The sequence below is a fragment of the Raphanus sativus genome, chromosome 4 (assembly GCF_000801105.2).
Source record: "Raphanus sativus cultivar WK10039 chromosome 4, ASM80110v3, whole genome shotgun sequence".
In the NCBI taxonomy this organism is placed as follows: domain Eukaryota; kingdom Viridiplantae; phylum Streptophyta; class Magnoliopsida; order Brassicales; family Brassicaceae; genus Raphanus; species Raphanus sativus.
The window spans coordinates 20,645,690-20,665,289 of record NC_079514.1 but is presented as its reverse complement, the minus strand read 5'-3'; the positions used below and the strand labels follow the sequence as shown (position 1 = coordinate 20,665,289).

Sequence of the window (19,600 nt, the reverse complement as noted above, 5' to 3'; positions counted from 1 at the left end):
CTTTGCTTGTCCTCAAGCAAAAACAGTAATCTTTGGAAAATATTTGAAAACAGTAGGAACTCAACGATTCAAAATATTGAAGTCATCACTTTATGGGTTTGCAATTCATATCTAAATATCCCAATCACAGAAGTTCATTATGTCTTATCCTAGCTTAGCAACCAAACTCATCTAGTCAACAACTTAGAAAATCTCATCTGACATTCCCCTCTACTAACCTCATTTCTTAACATAAAATAAAAGTGCAGGCTTTACCTTGGGAGTATCGATCAAAGGACATATGGATTCAACTCAAACAAGTATTTGAACACACAGATAGTCTTCTCTGATCCCTTTCTCCCCTCATCTCTCTTCTCTGAATCTCTTATTAGTTTCCATTCAACAGGTTTCGATGCCACAAATGTCATCTAGTCTATCTCATTGACAATTGCATTTGTAACTCATACATTTTGACAAAGTGTAGCGAATACTGGGGTCTCTGGTAATTTACATATCCCTCGTTTCCACAATGTGTGATCATCCTTGAGATTTAGAATATTGGGGTCGCAGGAGACACTCCTACCCCTCTGCCTCTCAAGAAATCATTTCAATCTTTTATAACATAAACTTAGATCTTTGAGATGCCGAAGAGAGAGAAGGAAAGGAACAAGAAACACACAGACTTTTTATCTTCTAGACTTGTAAGAGGATTCCGATCCAGTGATTTCCAAGCCCCAAGACAAGCAAATAAGTCAGTATTAGTGTTGGAAGTCAGCTTTGGTTCCTTCAAACAATCTCAGCTAGTGTATATAGGTGACATGTTGATCCACTTTAGCATTTTTAGTGCTATCTGCAACCAGTAAATCTACAATGGTGCTAAAGAGTGGTCAGAAAATCAAATGTAAATCTATATCAATGTCCCTATTTAATACTTATGTGAAAAATAATTTTGAAAAACATTTTAAATAAAACCAAAATAAAAACACATATTAGTAAACTCCCCCCCCCCGACTTAAATTACACTGTCCCAGTGTAACACAGCCGGAGTGAGGTAAATAAATAAATCATAATAATCACAGCAGGAGCCGGACAAGGTGTCGATCGATTCGTAGGGGTGTACGTCGATCGTTAGTAATGGTCATGTGGTGTCGAGCGATATTAATGGTACGTGTCGGTCGACGGAATCATCATTATACTCGGATCTTATAAAAACTGCAAAAATAAATCCGAAAAATAAAAGTAAAAATGAAAAATAATAAAATTAAAAAAACCTAATAGTAGGTTGCCTCCCACTCAGCGCTTTGTTATAGTCATTTAGCTTGACTTTGGTAGGTGTGTGACTCCAGGGGGTGCAGAAACTGCTGATCATCGGACAAAAATCATCAATTTCGTGTCTCCTACTATTAAACCATGTGGCAGCGAAGCTTCTTGTGGCATCATCTGATCTTAGTTGTTTCTTATCTATCTTGAGGACTGTATCTTGAAGCTTCCTCAGAGAATTCTCAATGTATTCCATGTTGCCGACCTTCCTGTCGATGGTCTGGTAGGTGTATACTGACAACTCCCTCAGCTCATCCTGTATTGCATCGATCTTGTCATGAATTAGCTGATCTCGGTCTGCCAAGGACTCGGTGTCGATCGATGCTACTAGGTGTGCGTCGGTTGTTGTGGGAACCGAAATTCGCACCGTCAAATTATCGTATATTTTTAGGAAAGTAGGAAAACCCTAATTTCCCAGAGGTCCCGGATTTCTGAGAAACCACACGTCAAGCAATCAGAACACGACAATAACGAGAAAATAAAAAATAAAATCGTAAAAGAGAGCAGGAAAAATTTTATTCCGAATCTGCGTATGAGCGTAACAACAAGGTAACGTGCTTCGGCTACGAGAGCTGTCGACGAGATCCCTAGTTCTAATACCCGAAGGTGGCTAAACCTAATTGAGTCGCAGCTCAAAAAACAGAAACGGAAAGTTGTCTAAAATGCTCTAAGTGCTAAGTTGCTCTGGAAAAAGTGATGTCTCTATGTCTCTCGCCTTGAGCTCCTTATATACTCCCTCCAAGGTCGGTTTACGCTTCCCCCTTTTGCCCTTATGCCTTCATAGTCGAAAAATGAGAATATTCCATTTTTTCCGATCTTCATGATTATCTGCGGAAAGTTTCCATTTATCCGCGGAAACTGATGTTTATCCTCCAAGCATAAACCGTCTAAAGTTTATAGGTTTTTAAGAAATCGTAAGTGGGCCTCGAATCAAGTTTAGGACCCTTTGGGCCGTCTTTTTAATTCGAGACGTTTTTACGATTTTTCCGATAAGATTAAGTTTCCGTGGTTTTAATTATATAATTATTATTATGATAATTAAGTAAAATCAAATCAATTTAATTTATCATTTAAATGTGCATGTATTTGCATAATATTTATCAAATTATATATTGATTTAGAAAGAAACTATATTAGAAAATAAAATGATTATCAATAGGAAGTTACATACATAAGTAACTAATACATTTCTCGAAGCTCATGAACACATATCAATATTTACAATAATTAAAATACTTATAAATTATAACTAATTTTATGCCTATGGTGTATTAAATGGTAAAGTGAATATTATTTACAATAACCTTAAAATGATAATTTCAGATTTGCTTTGGTATTTGATTGTAGTTGCATAAACATAAAAACATAAAATTTAAAATCAAATTTAATATAATAAAACAAATAATTTTAATAATGATATATATATTACTATTATTTCAAAATATTTTGTAATTATTTGATCAAAAAATGTGTATTGTTAAATTTTTTATTTTTAATATCTCTTTAGAATATTCAGTTTAAAAAAATTGTGTGGTTGTATTTTAGAAATCATATAATATAAGCAAAATATCATTTATATTTTGTTTTACTCTAATTGAAAGATATGATAGTAAACTAAATATATGAAAAATAAATAAAACGTTTCAATAATACTAATTATAAACTATTTTTAGTCAATTAAACATATATATGTTTATGTTACCTAGTTATTTTATCTATTCATCTAAGAAAATAGATAGATATATAAAAAATATTTCTATTACTTTCTAAATATATACTTTTGTACTGTTTAAAATTATGTTTTAAGAAAATAATATTTATTTATATCAAGATTATCTGTGTGAATTTTGTTTCATGAAATCACATTATATACAAATATTTTTTTTTTCATCTAACAAAAAAATAGGTATATATAAAGGAATATTTTATTACTTCAAAAGTATATTTTGTGTTATTTAAAAATACTTTTAAATGATTTTTCTGCTTTTTGAACTTTTCTTTTAATGAAATAATATTATATATACATACATTTTCGTTTTTAAATTTGGTTTCTAAACTTTATAAATGTTTCCTTTTTTATTATATACGTTTTTGGAAAGTCTTAAAAAGGATATTAAATAGAAAATTCAATAATAGTATTTAAATATAATATTTTTAATTCATTAAAGATTAATGGTATCATTGTAAAACAATCGTGAGAGTTAAACGTGAGCGCGACACATATGAAACTGACTTTTGAAATAATATTATAGAGATTTATCCTTTTATCCATGATTTCAAACAATACCAAATATACTTCGGTTTTAATAATTTAGATACACAAAAATATGCAGATAGATATTCAATATCACTGAGACTCCATAGAACTGCATCGGATAAGTTTTTGATTCGATAGCTCCGATAAGCTCCTAAGAGTTGGATTGAAATCAAGAGTTTGAGAATGGGAGATGCGTGGCTGCTTTCATTGCTTCATGAAATGACAAAAATTTATCTAGGAGAGGAGCATTGACAGTAGACTGGGAGGAGAAACCCTTCACCAAGGTGAGCTCATGTTCCGCTGTCAAAAAACCATCCCAAGTCTGCTATTAGAGAGGTTTGTGACCACGAAGTATCAGAGTTGTATCATAAAGTGTCTGGTGGGATAGTAACAGGAGGTGACGTTGGGCTGGCATGAGGTCGTGAGCACTCTCTCTTTCCAGTATGCGTTTGCTACCATTCTCGGGCACCTCGGATGGCTAAGAGTGTTGTGTCTGCTGAAGTGGAAGCTCTTAAGTCGAAGACCAGTTTGTTCATTGCAACTCAGATTTGCCAGCGTAACTAGAGCGGATGTCAAAAGAGACACATGTAGGAGGGAGAACAATGATCGATGTCGTTTGGAAAACTAGCTGCCTAATAGAGTCGATAGTAGTAAAATTAGTTTTTTACATAATTTTCTTTTAAAGAACCTTTGGTTCAAAGTCACAATTTTGTGGAAATTTTGTAAAAAGTTCAAAATTAAAAGATATTTGTTGTAAGAAAAAGAAATTAAAAGATATCCAATCAACATTGATAACAAAAGCATTTAGAAAAGCATTTACATGATGCTAATGCTCTCCAAATGCTATTTGCTCGATGCTTTCCAAATACTATTTGCTCAATGCTCTCATATGAAGCTTTTGGAAGAGCATTTGCATTTAGAATATATATAAATTCAAAAATATTTTATATAATTAATTTATATATGTTTAATAATATAAAAGTTATGTTTATAATAAAAAAAATTATATTTTCAAAAAAATTAAAAGTTGTGATTAATTATTATTATTTTTTAAATAACAATATTTCACATTTAAAATATAATAAAATTTATATAATTACACATATCATTCATTATTTTTAATAAAAAACATAACATAATATATATTTATATATTATAAAATAAAAACATTTATATTATTTTTAAATAAATAAATTATATGTCATAGATTATTTTTATGATAATATTATATATGGATCATTTATTGCTCAACCAATAAATAAATAATGATGATTTTATATAAATTATTTTTAATTTATTTATTTTATTTAATTATATCAAATTATTTTTATATCCAAAAATAAATTTTATTTTTTAATAATATTATTTCACATTTAAAAATTAATTTAATTTATAAAATTAAATAAGATTCATTATTTTAATAACAAATATATTATTAATATATATATATATATTAATTTAATATATATTATTTTCAAATAAATATATTATATACTAATTTTTATAATAATTTTAAAATTGTATAATGCTACTGCTCTACCAATCACTTTATTAAAAATTTTAATGAGAGCATACAGCTTCTACAGCATACTGCTTCTACAGCATACTGCTTCTACAGCATTCTACTACTTATTCTTCATATGCTGTACCAATCGAGGTCTAAGAATTAAAATAAAATAGAGTTTTGCATGATACTACGAAAACATGAAATAAACAGTAAAACAAGGAAAAAAAATCAAAACAATGACATAGTGTTTTATTGTTTAACTAGAGTTTACCCCGTATATTCGTGCAGGTGTTTTTTTCATTTTATAAAATTTGAAATTATCATAACTTTTTTGATATATGATTTACATTTTAATGTTATGTATTGTATAACTATTAAATTTTATTGTTTAGGTTTCTTATTTTTATTAATATATAGTGATTTATTTTATGTATTTTACCTTTTTATTATATGTTATTACATTTTTGAGTTTGGTACATATAATTTGAAATAATAAAATTAAGAATATTCTTCAACATATGATTTTTTAAAAACATATAGCTGTAGAAAAAAATTTCAACATATCTTAATAACTTTATTTTGGTATAAAATATTACGTAGTTAAATAATTTTAAGCCGTTTAATGGTAAATGATAATTTATTTAAATGAAAGCATTTTTAAGAAATTAAATAGTTTAATTTATAATTTAATTTATTTTTCATATTTTTATGTAATACTTCTATTTAATATAATATAGATTATAATTATAAACTTATAAGCAATTAGCATATGACTCTTTTGTTTATAATAAAATTTAATTAATATTTTATTATTAATTACGAAATTAATTAATTTAGAATTTAATATAAATATTTTAAAAGTTTAGTAGGATTTTTGAAATTAGTTAATCTAGAATTTAATATAAATGTTTTCAAAAGTTTAGTAGGATTTTTCTTAGATTTCTGAACAGATTTTGTTATAACTAAAAATAAAATTTAAATTTATAGGTAAAATTAATTTATTATTAATATTCTTATTGATTATTATGTGATATTATGTAACTAATGAAATGGACCTATTAGGATTCTAAATAGTAGATAAAATGGTACTTCTCTTTTAATAGAGAAGATAATTTATTTAAATAAAAGCATTTTTAAGGATTAAATAGGTTAATTTACTAATTTAATTTATTTTTTCATATTTTAATATAATACTTCTATTTTAATATAATACAGATTATAATTATAAATTTATAAGCAATTAGCATAGAACTTTTTTGTATAAAATAAAGTTTAATTAATATTTTACTATTAATTACGAAATTAATTAATTTAGTATTTAATATAATTTTTTAAAAAGTTTAGTAGGTTGAATTTAATATAAATGTTTCTAAAAGTTTAGTAGGATTTTGTTAGGTTTCTCAACAGATTTTGTTATAACTAAAAATAAAATTCAAATTTATAGGTAAAATTAATTTATTATTAATATTTTTATTGATTATTATGTGATATTATGTAATTAATGAAATTGACCTATTATAACTTCTAAATAGTAGATAAAAATGGTACTTCTCTTTTAACAGAGAAGATAAAATAGATGTATAACATATTGGTCTGGAAACCTAGTTCTGGTTACATGCTTTTGTAGTCGAAAGTGTTTTTAATTGATCTCCACTTTAGAGTTTATGAGTTTATTTTAAAGGTCATTGTAGTCTTTTTTTTTGCCAGCAACAATATAGACTCATATAGACTCTGTAAACAGAACAGATAGCTCCGCATCCATATGAATGACAAAAACAATTGCTTCTTTGCACTACGTGCTAAGGTCATTGTAGTCAAATTCTAAATTAGATGATTCCATATTTTTAAATGTGGAGAGATTATATTTTTAATAAAAAAAGTTTCATTTTACCCAGAGGCAAAAGAACAACATGATCAAGAAGTCGGAAGTCATCTAAACTGAAGAAAAACGTTCTGTTCTGTTCTAAGTAGAAAGATTAACTTTTAGGTTAATTATTTGTAACAAGAATCCATTTTTAGAAACCGAAGAATATATTGAAAAAATACATATATATATATATATATATATATTTTAATGCTAAACGCGAATATCTCAAAATTATCTTTAAACAAGTTTTTAATTAAAAAAAAACTGATCAAAAATATATTTTATTAAAAAAATTAAAAGACCATTTACCCTTACTTTATAAATATATAAATATTTAAATAAAGAATAAAAAATTGTTTTTGAAATAAAAAAAACATTCAAACATTTTTGCTTTTTAGTTATTTTTTCAAATTCTTTTTTGAAATTTTATTTTGTAATCCGAAAATTGGTTTTGAAACTATTTTTAAAATTATTATTTTAAGTTTTAAATATTAATATTACTTAGATTAATTAATATTAATAAACCCACCCTAAAACCCACCCCTCAAGTTTAAACCCTAAATTTAGACTAATTAATCTTAATAATATAATTATTTAATTTGTTTTACTATATTAATGATGAAAAAATTTCTCCAAAGTTAATTTATGTGAGATGTAGAAATATATAAATTGGTGTAAGTTAAAAATATCTGTGCGGGATATCAAATTTAAAGTTGATAAAATAAAATCACACAATTGCACAAAATTATTCGGTTTTAAAAAACTTTTAGAAATTATTTTTATATTTATTTATCCAACCGCAATAGTCCGCAACCGCAAACGCTAGCGGAAGCCAACTTTTAATTTAAAGAGATTCGGCATAGTTGAAACGATTTATAGCGTCTTTTGCAAAATGCCAACAACCACTACCAATCGCAAAAACTGCATTTGCGGATGGTAGAGAAAAAACTAATCAGCCCCTTAAAATGTGATTTGTTGTTTTTCATATTTCAGAAAATTTGCAGTGTTGATACCGGCCGTACTTGAATGAGATGTTTTGTACAATTTCTTGGATGAACGTCATGGGAAGACGTGTATCTGCAATATGATTTTGATGCTCCAGACCCATTCCTCGAGGGTTGGAACAAGATTCTTACTGTTTATGAGGGAAAATATACTGGGAAGATCTATTCAACATACGGCCAATCCGGGTTCAAACTCCACCGGCCACATGGATATAGGCTATTGCTTTCGGTTCATTTGAATTCCCAAGAAAAAGGTCTATCCGTGGGATGTACCTCTACCCAGGAGTTAGGTCTATGTCTTTAATAGATCCGAGTTTAACCCTTTTAAGTTAAAAAAAGATCTATTCAACATAAATATGAGAACCTGATATACCACACATCAAGAATCCAAGCCTCATGGGATTATTTAATATCAAAAATACTTAGAAATGATATGCATCATCGGTGATTCTAATTTTCTTTTTATTCAACATGTTAAATCTATTTTAATACCAAACTAGATTTTGATCCGTGCTTAAAAAACGCGGATTTGTTTTCACTTATCGATCCAAAACTGATTTACAAATTTTTTTTTTCACATCATAACAATTGAGTTTTTATATTTTTATTTTTTATTTTTTCAAAATAAAAAAGAAATAGAACAAATATTTAGTCAAGAGTGACTTGCATGAATTTATAACTTTTTATTAGAGAACATATAATTTTAATTTTTTTTTAAAATAGTGTTTGAATTTTAAGAAGTGTTTTCATATCTGACACAAATCCACTGAACCGGTAGACATGTACCTTGTATATAATACTATTCAGATTTAATGAAAAATTTGTTAATTAAAAATTTGGTAGAACCTGGTAAAAATCTAAAAACTCATTATTAACCTGTGATCTGATACTAATAATCTGATAAAACATAAAATGTCTGATACTATTTTTATTAAATTAATCATATACTTTTTAATATTACATAGACTTGTGATCTTTAAACTTTGATGATATTTTTATTATATCATCCAAATAAAATGATAATATAAAAAACTTATTAATATGACATTATTAGTTTATTTTTATTATTAATAATAACATATTATAAGTTTGTATTTCTTATTTTTTAATTTAAATTTAAAATTTAGTTTTATGATACATAGATTTAAGAAAATAATATTATGATGTCATTATGTTTTTTGATTAATTTAGTTTCAGAATATATATGTCTAATATTTAAACTTAAAATATTTATGTTAAATCAAAGTAGCATATTTTATAAATTGTGTAAGCCCATTATTTATTCATTCATTTAAATATGTATATTTGCATGTCCAAAACCAATTGACTCAAATGCCATTAATGAATATTATTGATCATTTGTAAAAATAAGGGTATTTTTGAAAAAAATAGAATTTTTATTAAGATCATAAAATGAGACTGATCCCCTTTTAATAGTATAGATAATCCATATAATAATTATTTTTTTAGCATTGTAGTAATTCAACAGTTGAAACATTTTATTAAACATCACATTTTAGATAGTTTAAGTAGGAAGATTGACTTTCTAGGTTAATCATCTCTAAAAAGAATACATTCTTTAGAGATAGAAAGAAGAATATGTTGAAAGAAATTCATAATCTATCCATTATATTAAAATATAATATTTTTATTGAATGTTTTTGCACTATAAAAAAGTCATTAACGGTTCAATTAAATTGAACTTACAAATAACATAAGTTCAAAAATATATGAATAGTAGCAAATTTAAAATTTAAGTTTTAAACTAATATTTTATCATTAGATTGTTATTAAACTATCCTAGATTTTCTTAATTATAATAAGATAATACTATCTATATATCAAAACATGCAGATTATAAAAAAGTCTACATTTTTAAATTCGACTATCTATTTATATAAATACCTTATATAATTATCAATTTTATAACAAAAAATAAAATTTCCTTAATTATATCAAATGTATATTTATGGATAGATATATTTTAATATTCTAAATTTCTCCATTTCAGTTAAAGAATAATATCTCTATACCAAGAAATCACATTTTAGAAATATATATTTAATTATATATATATAATCATATATTTATTTTTATGTAAGAAATAAATTAGATATCTTAGACTATATCAATTATACGTGTAACAATGTATATATTATAATATAAAATGAAAACTGCAATTAATGGTTATTTATTGCTGTGTATTGTTATATGAAAATTACTATATTATATTTTTATCACAAATTTTATAAACTATCAAATTAGTTTTTATAGTATATTCTATATAAATATGAACAACATTATAGATAATATTTTCATCATTTAAATTTTGTAAAAATATTAATCGTAATGTAATATCTAACTATTAATATAGTTTTTTATCTTCAGTGGCAAACCATTATATGATTTAAATGTTCTAAAAACTCTAGATTTATTCCAAATCTTTTAAAAAAAATTGAGAACTTTTCAATGAGTCATTCAAAAGAATATTATATCTCACACGTCTAAAAATAAGTTTGAAAATGCAAATTAAAATATTTCATTCACATAATTAGTATATAACTTTTTTGATTAAATGTTAAATTTATTGATCAATAAAAAAATAAATGTTTATTTACAGAAATTAACACATTCTGTAACTATCTATGACTAATGTAGGCTCTGAACCAGCACTGAAGAAGACCTCGTAGCCTCGACTTGCGATAGTAAATCGGTAGACGTGATTCCTTGCCTATAGTTTTGTCAATAATCCTAGCAAGTTGACCCACTTGAAGAGCAGATTGAGAGTGCCTTCTTCCATTCATTTCTTGCCAGATATAGTATATAGAGATTTGAAAAACTAGCAGAATAATATGAACATTCTCCTGAGAGTCCAATTCAAAAAGAATAATTAGTCTATAATTGTTGGTAGAAAAATTTCGAAGTAATATTATAAAATGAAACGGTGAACTGGTATTGAACACAATTAAAATTTAAAATCAAAATATTAAAAAAAAAGATAGTTTATTAATTTTATAAACTAGAGTAATCAATTTATTGATTTCATAAACATGTAACCCAGGTTAGTTAAAATAATTTATTCTCGTGAATTTTAAAAAATAAATCCATGTTTTAATGCAGATTAAAGCTCTTTAAATGTAGAAAAAGATGAATAATATTTAGGAAATGTCTAAATAGTTTAAAATATCTGTGCGGAACATCAAAATAATAAAGTTGGTAAAATCAAGCAATTGCACCAAATTATTCGCTTTTAATACTTTATGAAAGCAATAATAGTCCCTAACAATAATGATAAACTAGATCTTGATCCGCGCTTTGGAAGCGCGGAATATTTTACGATGAAAAATTTCACTAATAACTTAACAAATATTTTGTTAACTTTTAAAGATTGTGTATTTAAAATATTTTTGTATTTAAATCAGTGTTTTTAAATTCAACCTGATTGTGATTATACCGGTTAATCCGGAGATCTAACAATTCAATTTAGTTTTCTAAAATATTCATATTAAAAAGTCACTAAAACCCGAGACTAACCGATTGAACTGATGGATGACCGATATGTAATCTAATTTGATTGAAATTGAATAGTTTCATAATTAATCTTATAATCCAAATTTTAAAGTTCATTATTTTGTAATTTATGAAATTATGACGTTTCTATAACATTTTAAAGAGAAAATGATGGATATAAAATAACTAAAATTAATTATTGTATTGTTTGGAAAGTAGTATGTAAAATATATTGTTTGGAAACATTGATAGTAGTATAAAGAAATAAGTATATTGTTTGGAAACATGGATAGTAGTATAAAGAAAGGAATATTAGTGATTTAATGTAGGTTTAACTATAAAGTATAAAGATGTATTTAATTTAAAAACTTACAAAATAAATGTTAGATCCAACAGAATGCTTCTGTTTTAATAAGATAGATTGGAAACATTGATAGTAGTATAAAGAAATAAGTATATTGTTTGGAAACATGGATAGTAGTATAAAGAAAGGAATATTAGTGATTTAATGTAGGTTTAACTATAAAGTATAAAGATGTATTTAATTTAAAAACTTACAAAATAAATGTTAGATCCAACAGAATGCTTCTGTTTTAATAAGATAGATTATCATCATATGCTACCCTACACCCACTCGTACCTAATCCATTTGACTCTGTGTTTCTCTCTCATCCCTGAGTGTCACTTGTATTCTTGAGAAGAGAGAGAGAGATTTTGCTAGAAAACCCAAATCTTAGGCATTTTAGGGTTGCTGGAGTATAGATCACCCACCTGCTTTGAATCAGTCTTTTTTAACCCAAAACCCTAATTCCCTATTTTTTTTTCTTTTAATTTGAAATTTTCAAAGCTCGACAAAGTAGTAATCTACGCTCCGATCTACTTTTCCTAAAATTATATATTATTGGCTTGAATTCGCTTTTGTAAAGCTCTCCCTAGAAAACCCATGAAATGCATTTGTGTGTCTGATTCGATCGACGAGTGTCCGGAGATTTGATGGAAGTGAAGCTGTTCGCTCCATGGAGGTTCGTTTTCAGTCTCCAGCTCCTCCGATTCGGCGCCGTTTCAGGGGTAAAGTTTGATTTTATATCAGAAACTCAGTCAGATCTCTTCTTTGCTTTTACCTATTGAAAACTTTCCCTTTTATCATCTTTTGTTTTCAGATTTTGTTGATTCTATTGTGGTCTGGAGCTGCGGATGCTAAAGCCAGGCATCCTTCGCGAGGTCATGAAAGTGGAGTATCTTCTCACTCGTGCATCCACGATCAGATCATCGAACAGAGGAAGAGACCAGGTCGAAAAGTATATTCCGTTACTCCCCAGGTTTATCATGAGCCGCCGCCGCCAAGGAGTGGTCATCATAAAGGAAGGGCGTTGCTTAGTGTTTCTGAGGAGGACAAGGATGTTGTGAAACAACCTATCAGGATTTACTTAAACTATGATGCTGTTGGCCACTCCTTTGACCGAGATTGCCAAACAGTTGGCGATGTCGTCAAGGTAGTAGCTTTCACAAGTGTTCTACAAATTGTTACTCAAACTAATTTGTTTGTATGTTTCATTAAACTCAGTTGGGTGAGCCTCCTGCTTCGACCACTTTCCTTGCTTGCAATCCTAATCTCAAACCTCCAGTGTCCGGTGATTGCTGGTATAATTGCACTTTTGATGACATTTCTGGGGAGGACAAAAGGCGTCGCCTACGCAAGGTTCTGTATAATTTTAGATATTGTTGTTACTGGTCACGCATATTGTACTGATTATTTTTATAAAAATCTTCCAGGCTTTAGAGCAGACAGCAGATTGGTTCAGAAGAGCATTAGCTGTTGAGCCTGTCAAAGGGAATTTGCGGTTAAGTGGATACTCTGCGTGTGGGCAAGATGGTGGTGTGCAACTTCCTCGTCAATATGTTGAGGGTAATTTCCCAATGATTCCCACTTTCTTCTCTTGCTTTTGGGCTAATTCAGTTTGTTTCAAATCACACAGAGGGTATTGCTCATACTGATTTAGTTCTCTTGGTCACCACAAGACCTACTACTGGTAATACCCTTGCATGGGCTGTTGCTTGCGAACGTGATCAGTGGGGACGTGCAATTGCTGGTATCTTTCCATCATCTCCAGTTGATTACAATCTTTTTTAAATCCCTGCATTGCTACGAGTGTTTAAAGCTAAACCGAAGAGTAATCGTGTCTTTTTGTCAGGGCATGTCAATGTTGCTCCCCGCCATTTGACTGCGGAATCTGGGACTTTGCTTTCAGCAACTCTCATTCATGAGGTTATGCATGTCCTTGGCTTTGATCCCCATGCCTTTGCTCATTTTAGAGATGAAAGGAAAAGAAGACGAACTGAGGTAACTGATAAGAATGAAATGCTTCCCTCTCCACTGAGCAACATGCAAATCATTACGGAACTATGCTTTTTTTGATATGGATGAGGGAACTATGCAAATCATGATTTCATGCTCTTAGGTCACTGAGCAACAGATGGATGAAAAGCTTGGTAGGATAGTGACACGCGTAGTGCTTCCACGGGTTGTCATACATTCGCGGCATCATTACGGAGTGAGTTTAAATGTTTCTTTTTTTTGTTACTTTCAGTGACCCAAGTTTTGTGTCATTATGTCCTAAGAATGTCAAATGTTCAACGGAACAGGCATTTTCTCAGAACTTCTCGGGTTTAGAACTTGAGGATGGAGGAGGACGTGGCACATCGGGGTCCCACTGGGAAAAAAGACTTCTCATGAATGAGATAATGACTGGATCGGTAGACACAAGATCAGTCGTCTCGAAAATGACTCTAGCGCTATTAGAAGACAGTGGCTGGTATAAGGCTAATTATAGCATGGCCGACCGTCTCGATTGGGGCCGGAACCAGGGGACTCAATTTGTCACATCTCCATGTAACATGTGGAAAGGTGCTTACCATTGTAACACAACCCAACTATCTGGCTGTACATACAACAGAGAGGCCGAAGGTTACTGCCCAATTCTAAGCTATAATGGAGACTTGCCTCAGTGGGCTCGTTACTTTCCACAGGCTAACAAAGGTCAGTCCTCTTGATTAATTGCAACATGCTGATACGAGAATATTTATACTATATTCTCATGTGTTTCCTGCTTCGACATGTTAATTTTTGTACCAAGAATTTTCTTTTGTATAGGTAGTTGTATCAAGAAACTATAGTATATACTCCAAAAGTTTAATTCTGTATTCGTTTCTCCTTTGGTAAAGAAACTTCATACACAACATTTTGCAGGCGGTCAGTCCTCCTTAGCAGATTATTGTACATATTTCGTAGCCTATTCAGATGGGTCTTGTACGGACATCAATAGTGCACGTGCGCCTGACAGGATGTTGGGTGAAGTGAGAGGGAGTGAGTCCAGGTTATTGCTGGTTATACTTCTCATTGAATGTTGTAAAATATCTGCAGACATATTTTGCTCATGAAAGAGTTTGGTCTCTATATAGGTGTATGGCGTCGTCTTTAGTGCGTACTGGGTTTGTCCGTGGTTCCATGCCACAGGGGAATGGCTGTTATCAGCACAGATGTAAAAATAATTTGTTGGAGGTATGCCTTGTACATCTTTTCTTCCTTGTCCTAAGATGCTTAGTCATGGCCTCACTAGTAATATTTTCCTCGTCATCCGCAATGCCACTCTTTTAGGTTGCTGTGGAGGGAGAATGGAAATTATGCCCTCAAGCTGGTGGACCGATTCAATTTCCCGGTTTCAATGGTAAGCATGCTCTTTATCTTCCCGAAAGAAGAATGACAATGACGTACTGTTTAAAAATATTTTTGAACCATTCATGTTTTTGATTTTTAGGTGAATTAATTTGTCCGGCTTACCATGAACTCTGCGGTACACCCGTAGTTTCTGTGCTTGGTCAGTGTCCTAATTCTTGTAACTTCAATGGAGATTGTGTTGATGGGAAGTGTCGTTGTCTCCTTGGTTATCACGGTCATGACTGTAAAATCCGTAAGAGTCCTGTTTTTCTTTTTTTTTACTTCAGATCGCCTTACATGTAGTCAAGGTCTCGTTATATTTCCCTAAGATCTGACCTTACAAGTTAACTGATCAACATTCAGGTTCTTGCCCTAACAATTGCAGTGGACATGGAAAATGCACAACTCAAGGTGTATGCATATGCGAAAATGGATTTACTGGAATTGATTGTTCCACTGGTAAATGTCCATATACCCATATGGTTTGTGTAAATAAACAATTTTATTAATATTATAAATCCTACAACAAGATTCTTTTCCAACGTTACAGCTGTGTGCGACGAACAATGCAGCCTACATGGAGGAGTGTGTGACAATGGTGTTTGCGAGTTCCGTTGCTCTGATTATGCTGGCTACACATGTCAGAACAGCTCTAAACTAGTAACAAGTTTACTGGTATGCAAAAATGTGTTGGAGAGAGACATGTTGGGGCAACATTGTGCTCCACGAGAACCTAGCATACTTCAGCAGCTTGAGGAAGTTGTGGTCATGCCCAACTACAATAGGCTTTTTCCAGGCGGGGCTCGGAAATTGTTTAACATTTTTGGTAACAGCTATTGTGATGAGGCAGCGAAAAGACTAGCATGTTGGGTAAGCAGCAATATGTTAGGATCTCATATAGTTTTGTCTCATAATTTATAGATGAGACATGTCATTTTATTCTTTATGATTCTTTTGAACCAGATATCGATCCAGAAGTGTGATATTGATGGAGACGATAGATTACGGGTATGCCATTCAGCATGTCAGTCCTATAATGTGGCGTGTGGGGCTTCCTTAGACTGCTCGGATCAAACACTTTTCAGCACAGCGGAAGAAGGCGATGCTGAATGTACGGGATCTGCCGAGATCAGATCGCCATGGTTTACCCGTTTGTGGAGTAAACTGTTAGCAAGTAACTAGGAACAATTCGTGTGTAGAACGCAAAATTTGTGTGTTCAAGGTAGATAGTGAGGCAGAGTTATTATTCCAAGCTGTAATTTTTCTAGGGTTTATGAAGGTAAGGAGCGGGCAAAATGACACCACCGTGTTACACACGTAAGTTAGGGGTCTTTTGCCTTAGCCCACCTAATAGATTAATTAGAGTCTTTTGTCCGTCTTTCGAGTATTATGTATCGAATATATATGTTATAGAACAAATGAATTTATAGGCCGAAGGCCTATCAAATGAAAAGAAAAGTGAAATCTCTGTTCATCGTCTCTTTGCTCTTCTTCATTGCATATGAAGCGCTTTCAAACCCAAAAGAAATTTTAAAGTCTTGGAATCCTTCATTTATCAACCTTTGGTTATAACGTTATGACATGCCTCGAACAAAGAATCCAGGACACTATCAGAGATGTGGGAGTCGGAACAAAATATGTTAACTGTTCAGTGCTGCGTTTTGGTAGGTAAATTAATGTGTTGGTTTGTGTCATCTGATCTCTTGATGATGCCAAGTCTCATAAAGTCTCTAAGTGAAAGAAAAGGTTTCACATAAGTTGAGCATGTGAAATTCACGTGAGATGGGTGTCTTTGATTAAATGAAGTAAGGTCAAATAAGTCTTTGACCAAGGAGAGCAAAATATCTTCATATCATCATCTTCATCGTCATTGACGAGATCGGAGAAGTTAGTTACGACGACGAAAGGTGACGCGACCGAGTCTTTCGAATATAAATGCAGAATTAAAATAATAATAAATAATAATAATAATGCAGCGGAAATAATAATAAACTGATAATAAAATCAACGTCATACCATAAAGTTAAATCCGAAAATAAACATCTGAAATATAAATAACAACATAAGCTCGAAAGTCTGAAAATAGGAAACAGCGTAAACGATAGAAGTCCAAAGGTCTAAAGATCCAATAACGATAAAAAATAAAACGATAAAACGATAAAGCCCACGAGCCCAAATAGTAGCACTAGTCCGATATGATCACTCCTACTCATCGGTCTCACCTGAAAAAGAAAAGAAAGAGGGGTGAGCAACAGGGGAGTCGCTCAGTGAGGTATGGAATACTAAACCGTAAAGCACAGACTTGAGTAAATAGTACTCCCACTATGAAAGTCTAGTTTTTACATGAAACAAACACGGCGCCTATTACACCACACAGAACAAACACCACTAATGCGATGATAGCACATAGATATACTCTATGCACCCCACATTTCCTCATAAGGATATAGATATATACACTCCATTTGCGTCGTAATACAGTAGTCCAAGATGTACCCCGCTAACCTGATGGCGTCGTAAGTACAAACGTCTCTGTACTCCCGCAACTCTCCACAATCATAGGCGTCGTAAGCACAGACGTCATGTGCCCCCGCCAATCTTCTCAATCATAGGCGTTGTAAGTACAAACGTCTTTGTACCCCCGCCAATCTCCACACGTGGACTCGCTTATATATATATTTACATATGTATAACAGGTTTTAGCATCAATCAATTCACTCAATCGTTGAATCCTCTATTATTCTATTTCCGGTTTAACAATCAATAATAATAATAAACAAACAAGACTCTCAAACAGACTCAATTCACACAGACATATCATGTTTCGAGACTACACTACGATAGGAAGAATTCTATACTGGTACGGGATTTACGGAATAGACCTTCACCTTAGCAAATGAAGAGAAGTGGTATCTCTTAATTCCAACTGCTCAAATAGACTCCAAATCTTAAATCAGGGCGAAAAATCAAGTTAAAATGCCTTTCGAACGGTTAAAAACGGGTCTGGTCAAAGTCTACGGAAAAGTCAACCCGCTGGTCAAAAGTCAATCCGGTCAACCCTTGACCAGAAATCAATTTGATTTAACCAACTGGTTTTCCTTAACCGATTTCGAATTGATTTTAACCAACGGTTTATCCTAACTGAAATTCAATTGATTTTAACCGTCCGGTTTACTCTAACCAAACCCTAACCAAATTGCAATTGATTTAAACCAATCAAACCGCTGGTCAACCGAGATACCGAGTTGACTCCCCGAGTCGACCCAGCCGAGTTGGCCGAGTCACCAGCGAGTCACCGGCACCGGTCACCGGCGGCGACGGCGGAGGTCTGCGGCGGCTTACCGGCGGAGCGGCGGCAGAGGACGACGGTGGCCGGCGGCGGAGGCGATTTCCGGCGGCGGCGCGTGGACGACACGAATGACGACGATGCAACTTCCGGAGGCGCGTACGGCTTCGTCTGAGCTCCGATTGCGGCGATTCTGGTGGCCACGGATTCGTCTCGACGAGAGGAACGCGATGGTGGTCTTGCATGCAAGAAATTCACAACGGTTAGGGAGTTTTTGTTGATTTACTAAAACGGCCGAAACTGAACCTAAAATACAAAGGGTTTCCGGCGGTTACCAAAGGGGATTAACGGTGTTGACTGGCTGGACGAGATCACTGGACGCGGTGGCTCCGGCGACGAGCTCAGGTGACTCTCTCACTGCAAAAGATCACAACTCACTCCTTAGTTCACTATCTCTCTCTAAAAGTTTTCTTGATAACTTGGTGGAGAAAACAAAGTAAATGAGCTGGTATTTATAGGCAAAACTATGGGCTTCCGTAATGCTTGAGTCTTAGCCGGCTAAAAAATTTCGAGACCGGAATTCGGGTCTTTACAATTCTCCCCCACTTACAAAGAATTCGTCCCCGAATTCGAATATGGAGTTGACATGTCCAATATCATTGTAACAAACTCAGGATACCCAATATGCTCTCTTTGAGGTCTCTCTCTGAACTCCGTCTCTCTCTCAACGAACTCAGACAAACATAGTATTATTCTCTGAAATGCTTTCATTTGGTGATCCATAATCTTCATTGGTCGAGAAGATACATACAATCTCTTTGAGGTCATCTGGTAACAGCTGTAAAATAAGCTCTGACTCTCTCACGACTCCCTCAAGATAAATATATTAAACACGTCTTGAAATTTCTTATAACTCTGCTGATAAATCCAATGTCTAAGAACTGCCCCAAACCGCTCCAAAAATAAGATATGATAACATGTACTTCGGTTTAAGCTTCTTCAACTTTCGAGTCTTAGATCCTCCTTGAAATGTCTTCATTTTAGGTATATTCAATCACTGGCCTGAAACTCCAAATCCTTACGACGCATATATGCATATCTCCTTTTCAGGTCATGGCCTTTCCAAGGCCAAACTTGAGCATGTCCATTTGCTCT

At 31.7% G+C, this 19,600-nt stretch overlaps 1 protein-coding gene across 1 annotated transcript; it reads left to right on the top strand.

Annotated features, from left to right (window-relative positions):
- The first annotated feature begins 12,091 nt into the window (after positions 1 to 12,091).
- Positions 12,092 to 16,640, top strand: LOC108855135 (uncharacterized). Its single transcript, XM_018628865.2, has 15 exons — positions 12,092 to 12,512; positions 12,605 to 12,937; positions 13,009 to 13,143; positions 13,218 to 13,350; positions 13,421 to 13,534; positions 13,637 to 13,785; positions 13,904 to 13,996; positions 14,088 to 14,481; positions 14,692 to 14,818; positions 14,904 to 15,003; positions 15,100 to 15,169; positions 15,260 to 15,412; positions 15,523 to 15,618; positions 15,710 to 16,029; positions 16,123 to 16,640. Exons 1-15 carry the CDS (start codon positions 12,438 to 12,440, stop codon positions 16,339 to 16,341), a joined length of 2,511 nt encoding a protein of 836 aa, XP_018484367.2. The 5' UTR covers positions 12,092 to 12,437; the 3' UTR covers positions 16,342 to 16,640.
- The last annotated feature ends 2,960 nt before the right edge of the window (positions 16,641 to 19,600 follow it).

Bases quoted from the DNA above. Each gene is read 5' to 3' on its own strand.
- LOC108855135 (XM_018628865.2), top strand. From the start codon at position 12,438: ATGGAAGTGAAGCTGTTCGCTCCATGGAGGTTCGTTTTCAGTCTCCAG. The intron at 12,513-12,604 runs GTAAAGTTTGAT...TTTTGTTTTCAG, and splicing joins GATTCGGCGCCGTTTCAGGG to ATTTTGTTGATTCTATTGTG. The intron at 13,786-13,903 runs GTAACTGATAAG...TCATGCTCTTAG, and splicing joins GGAAAAGAAGACGAACTGAG to GTCACTGAGCAACAGATGGA.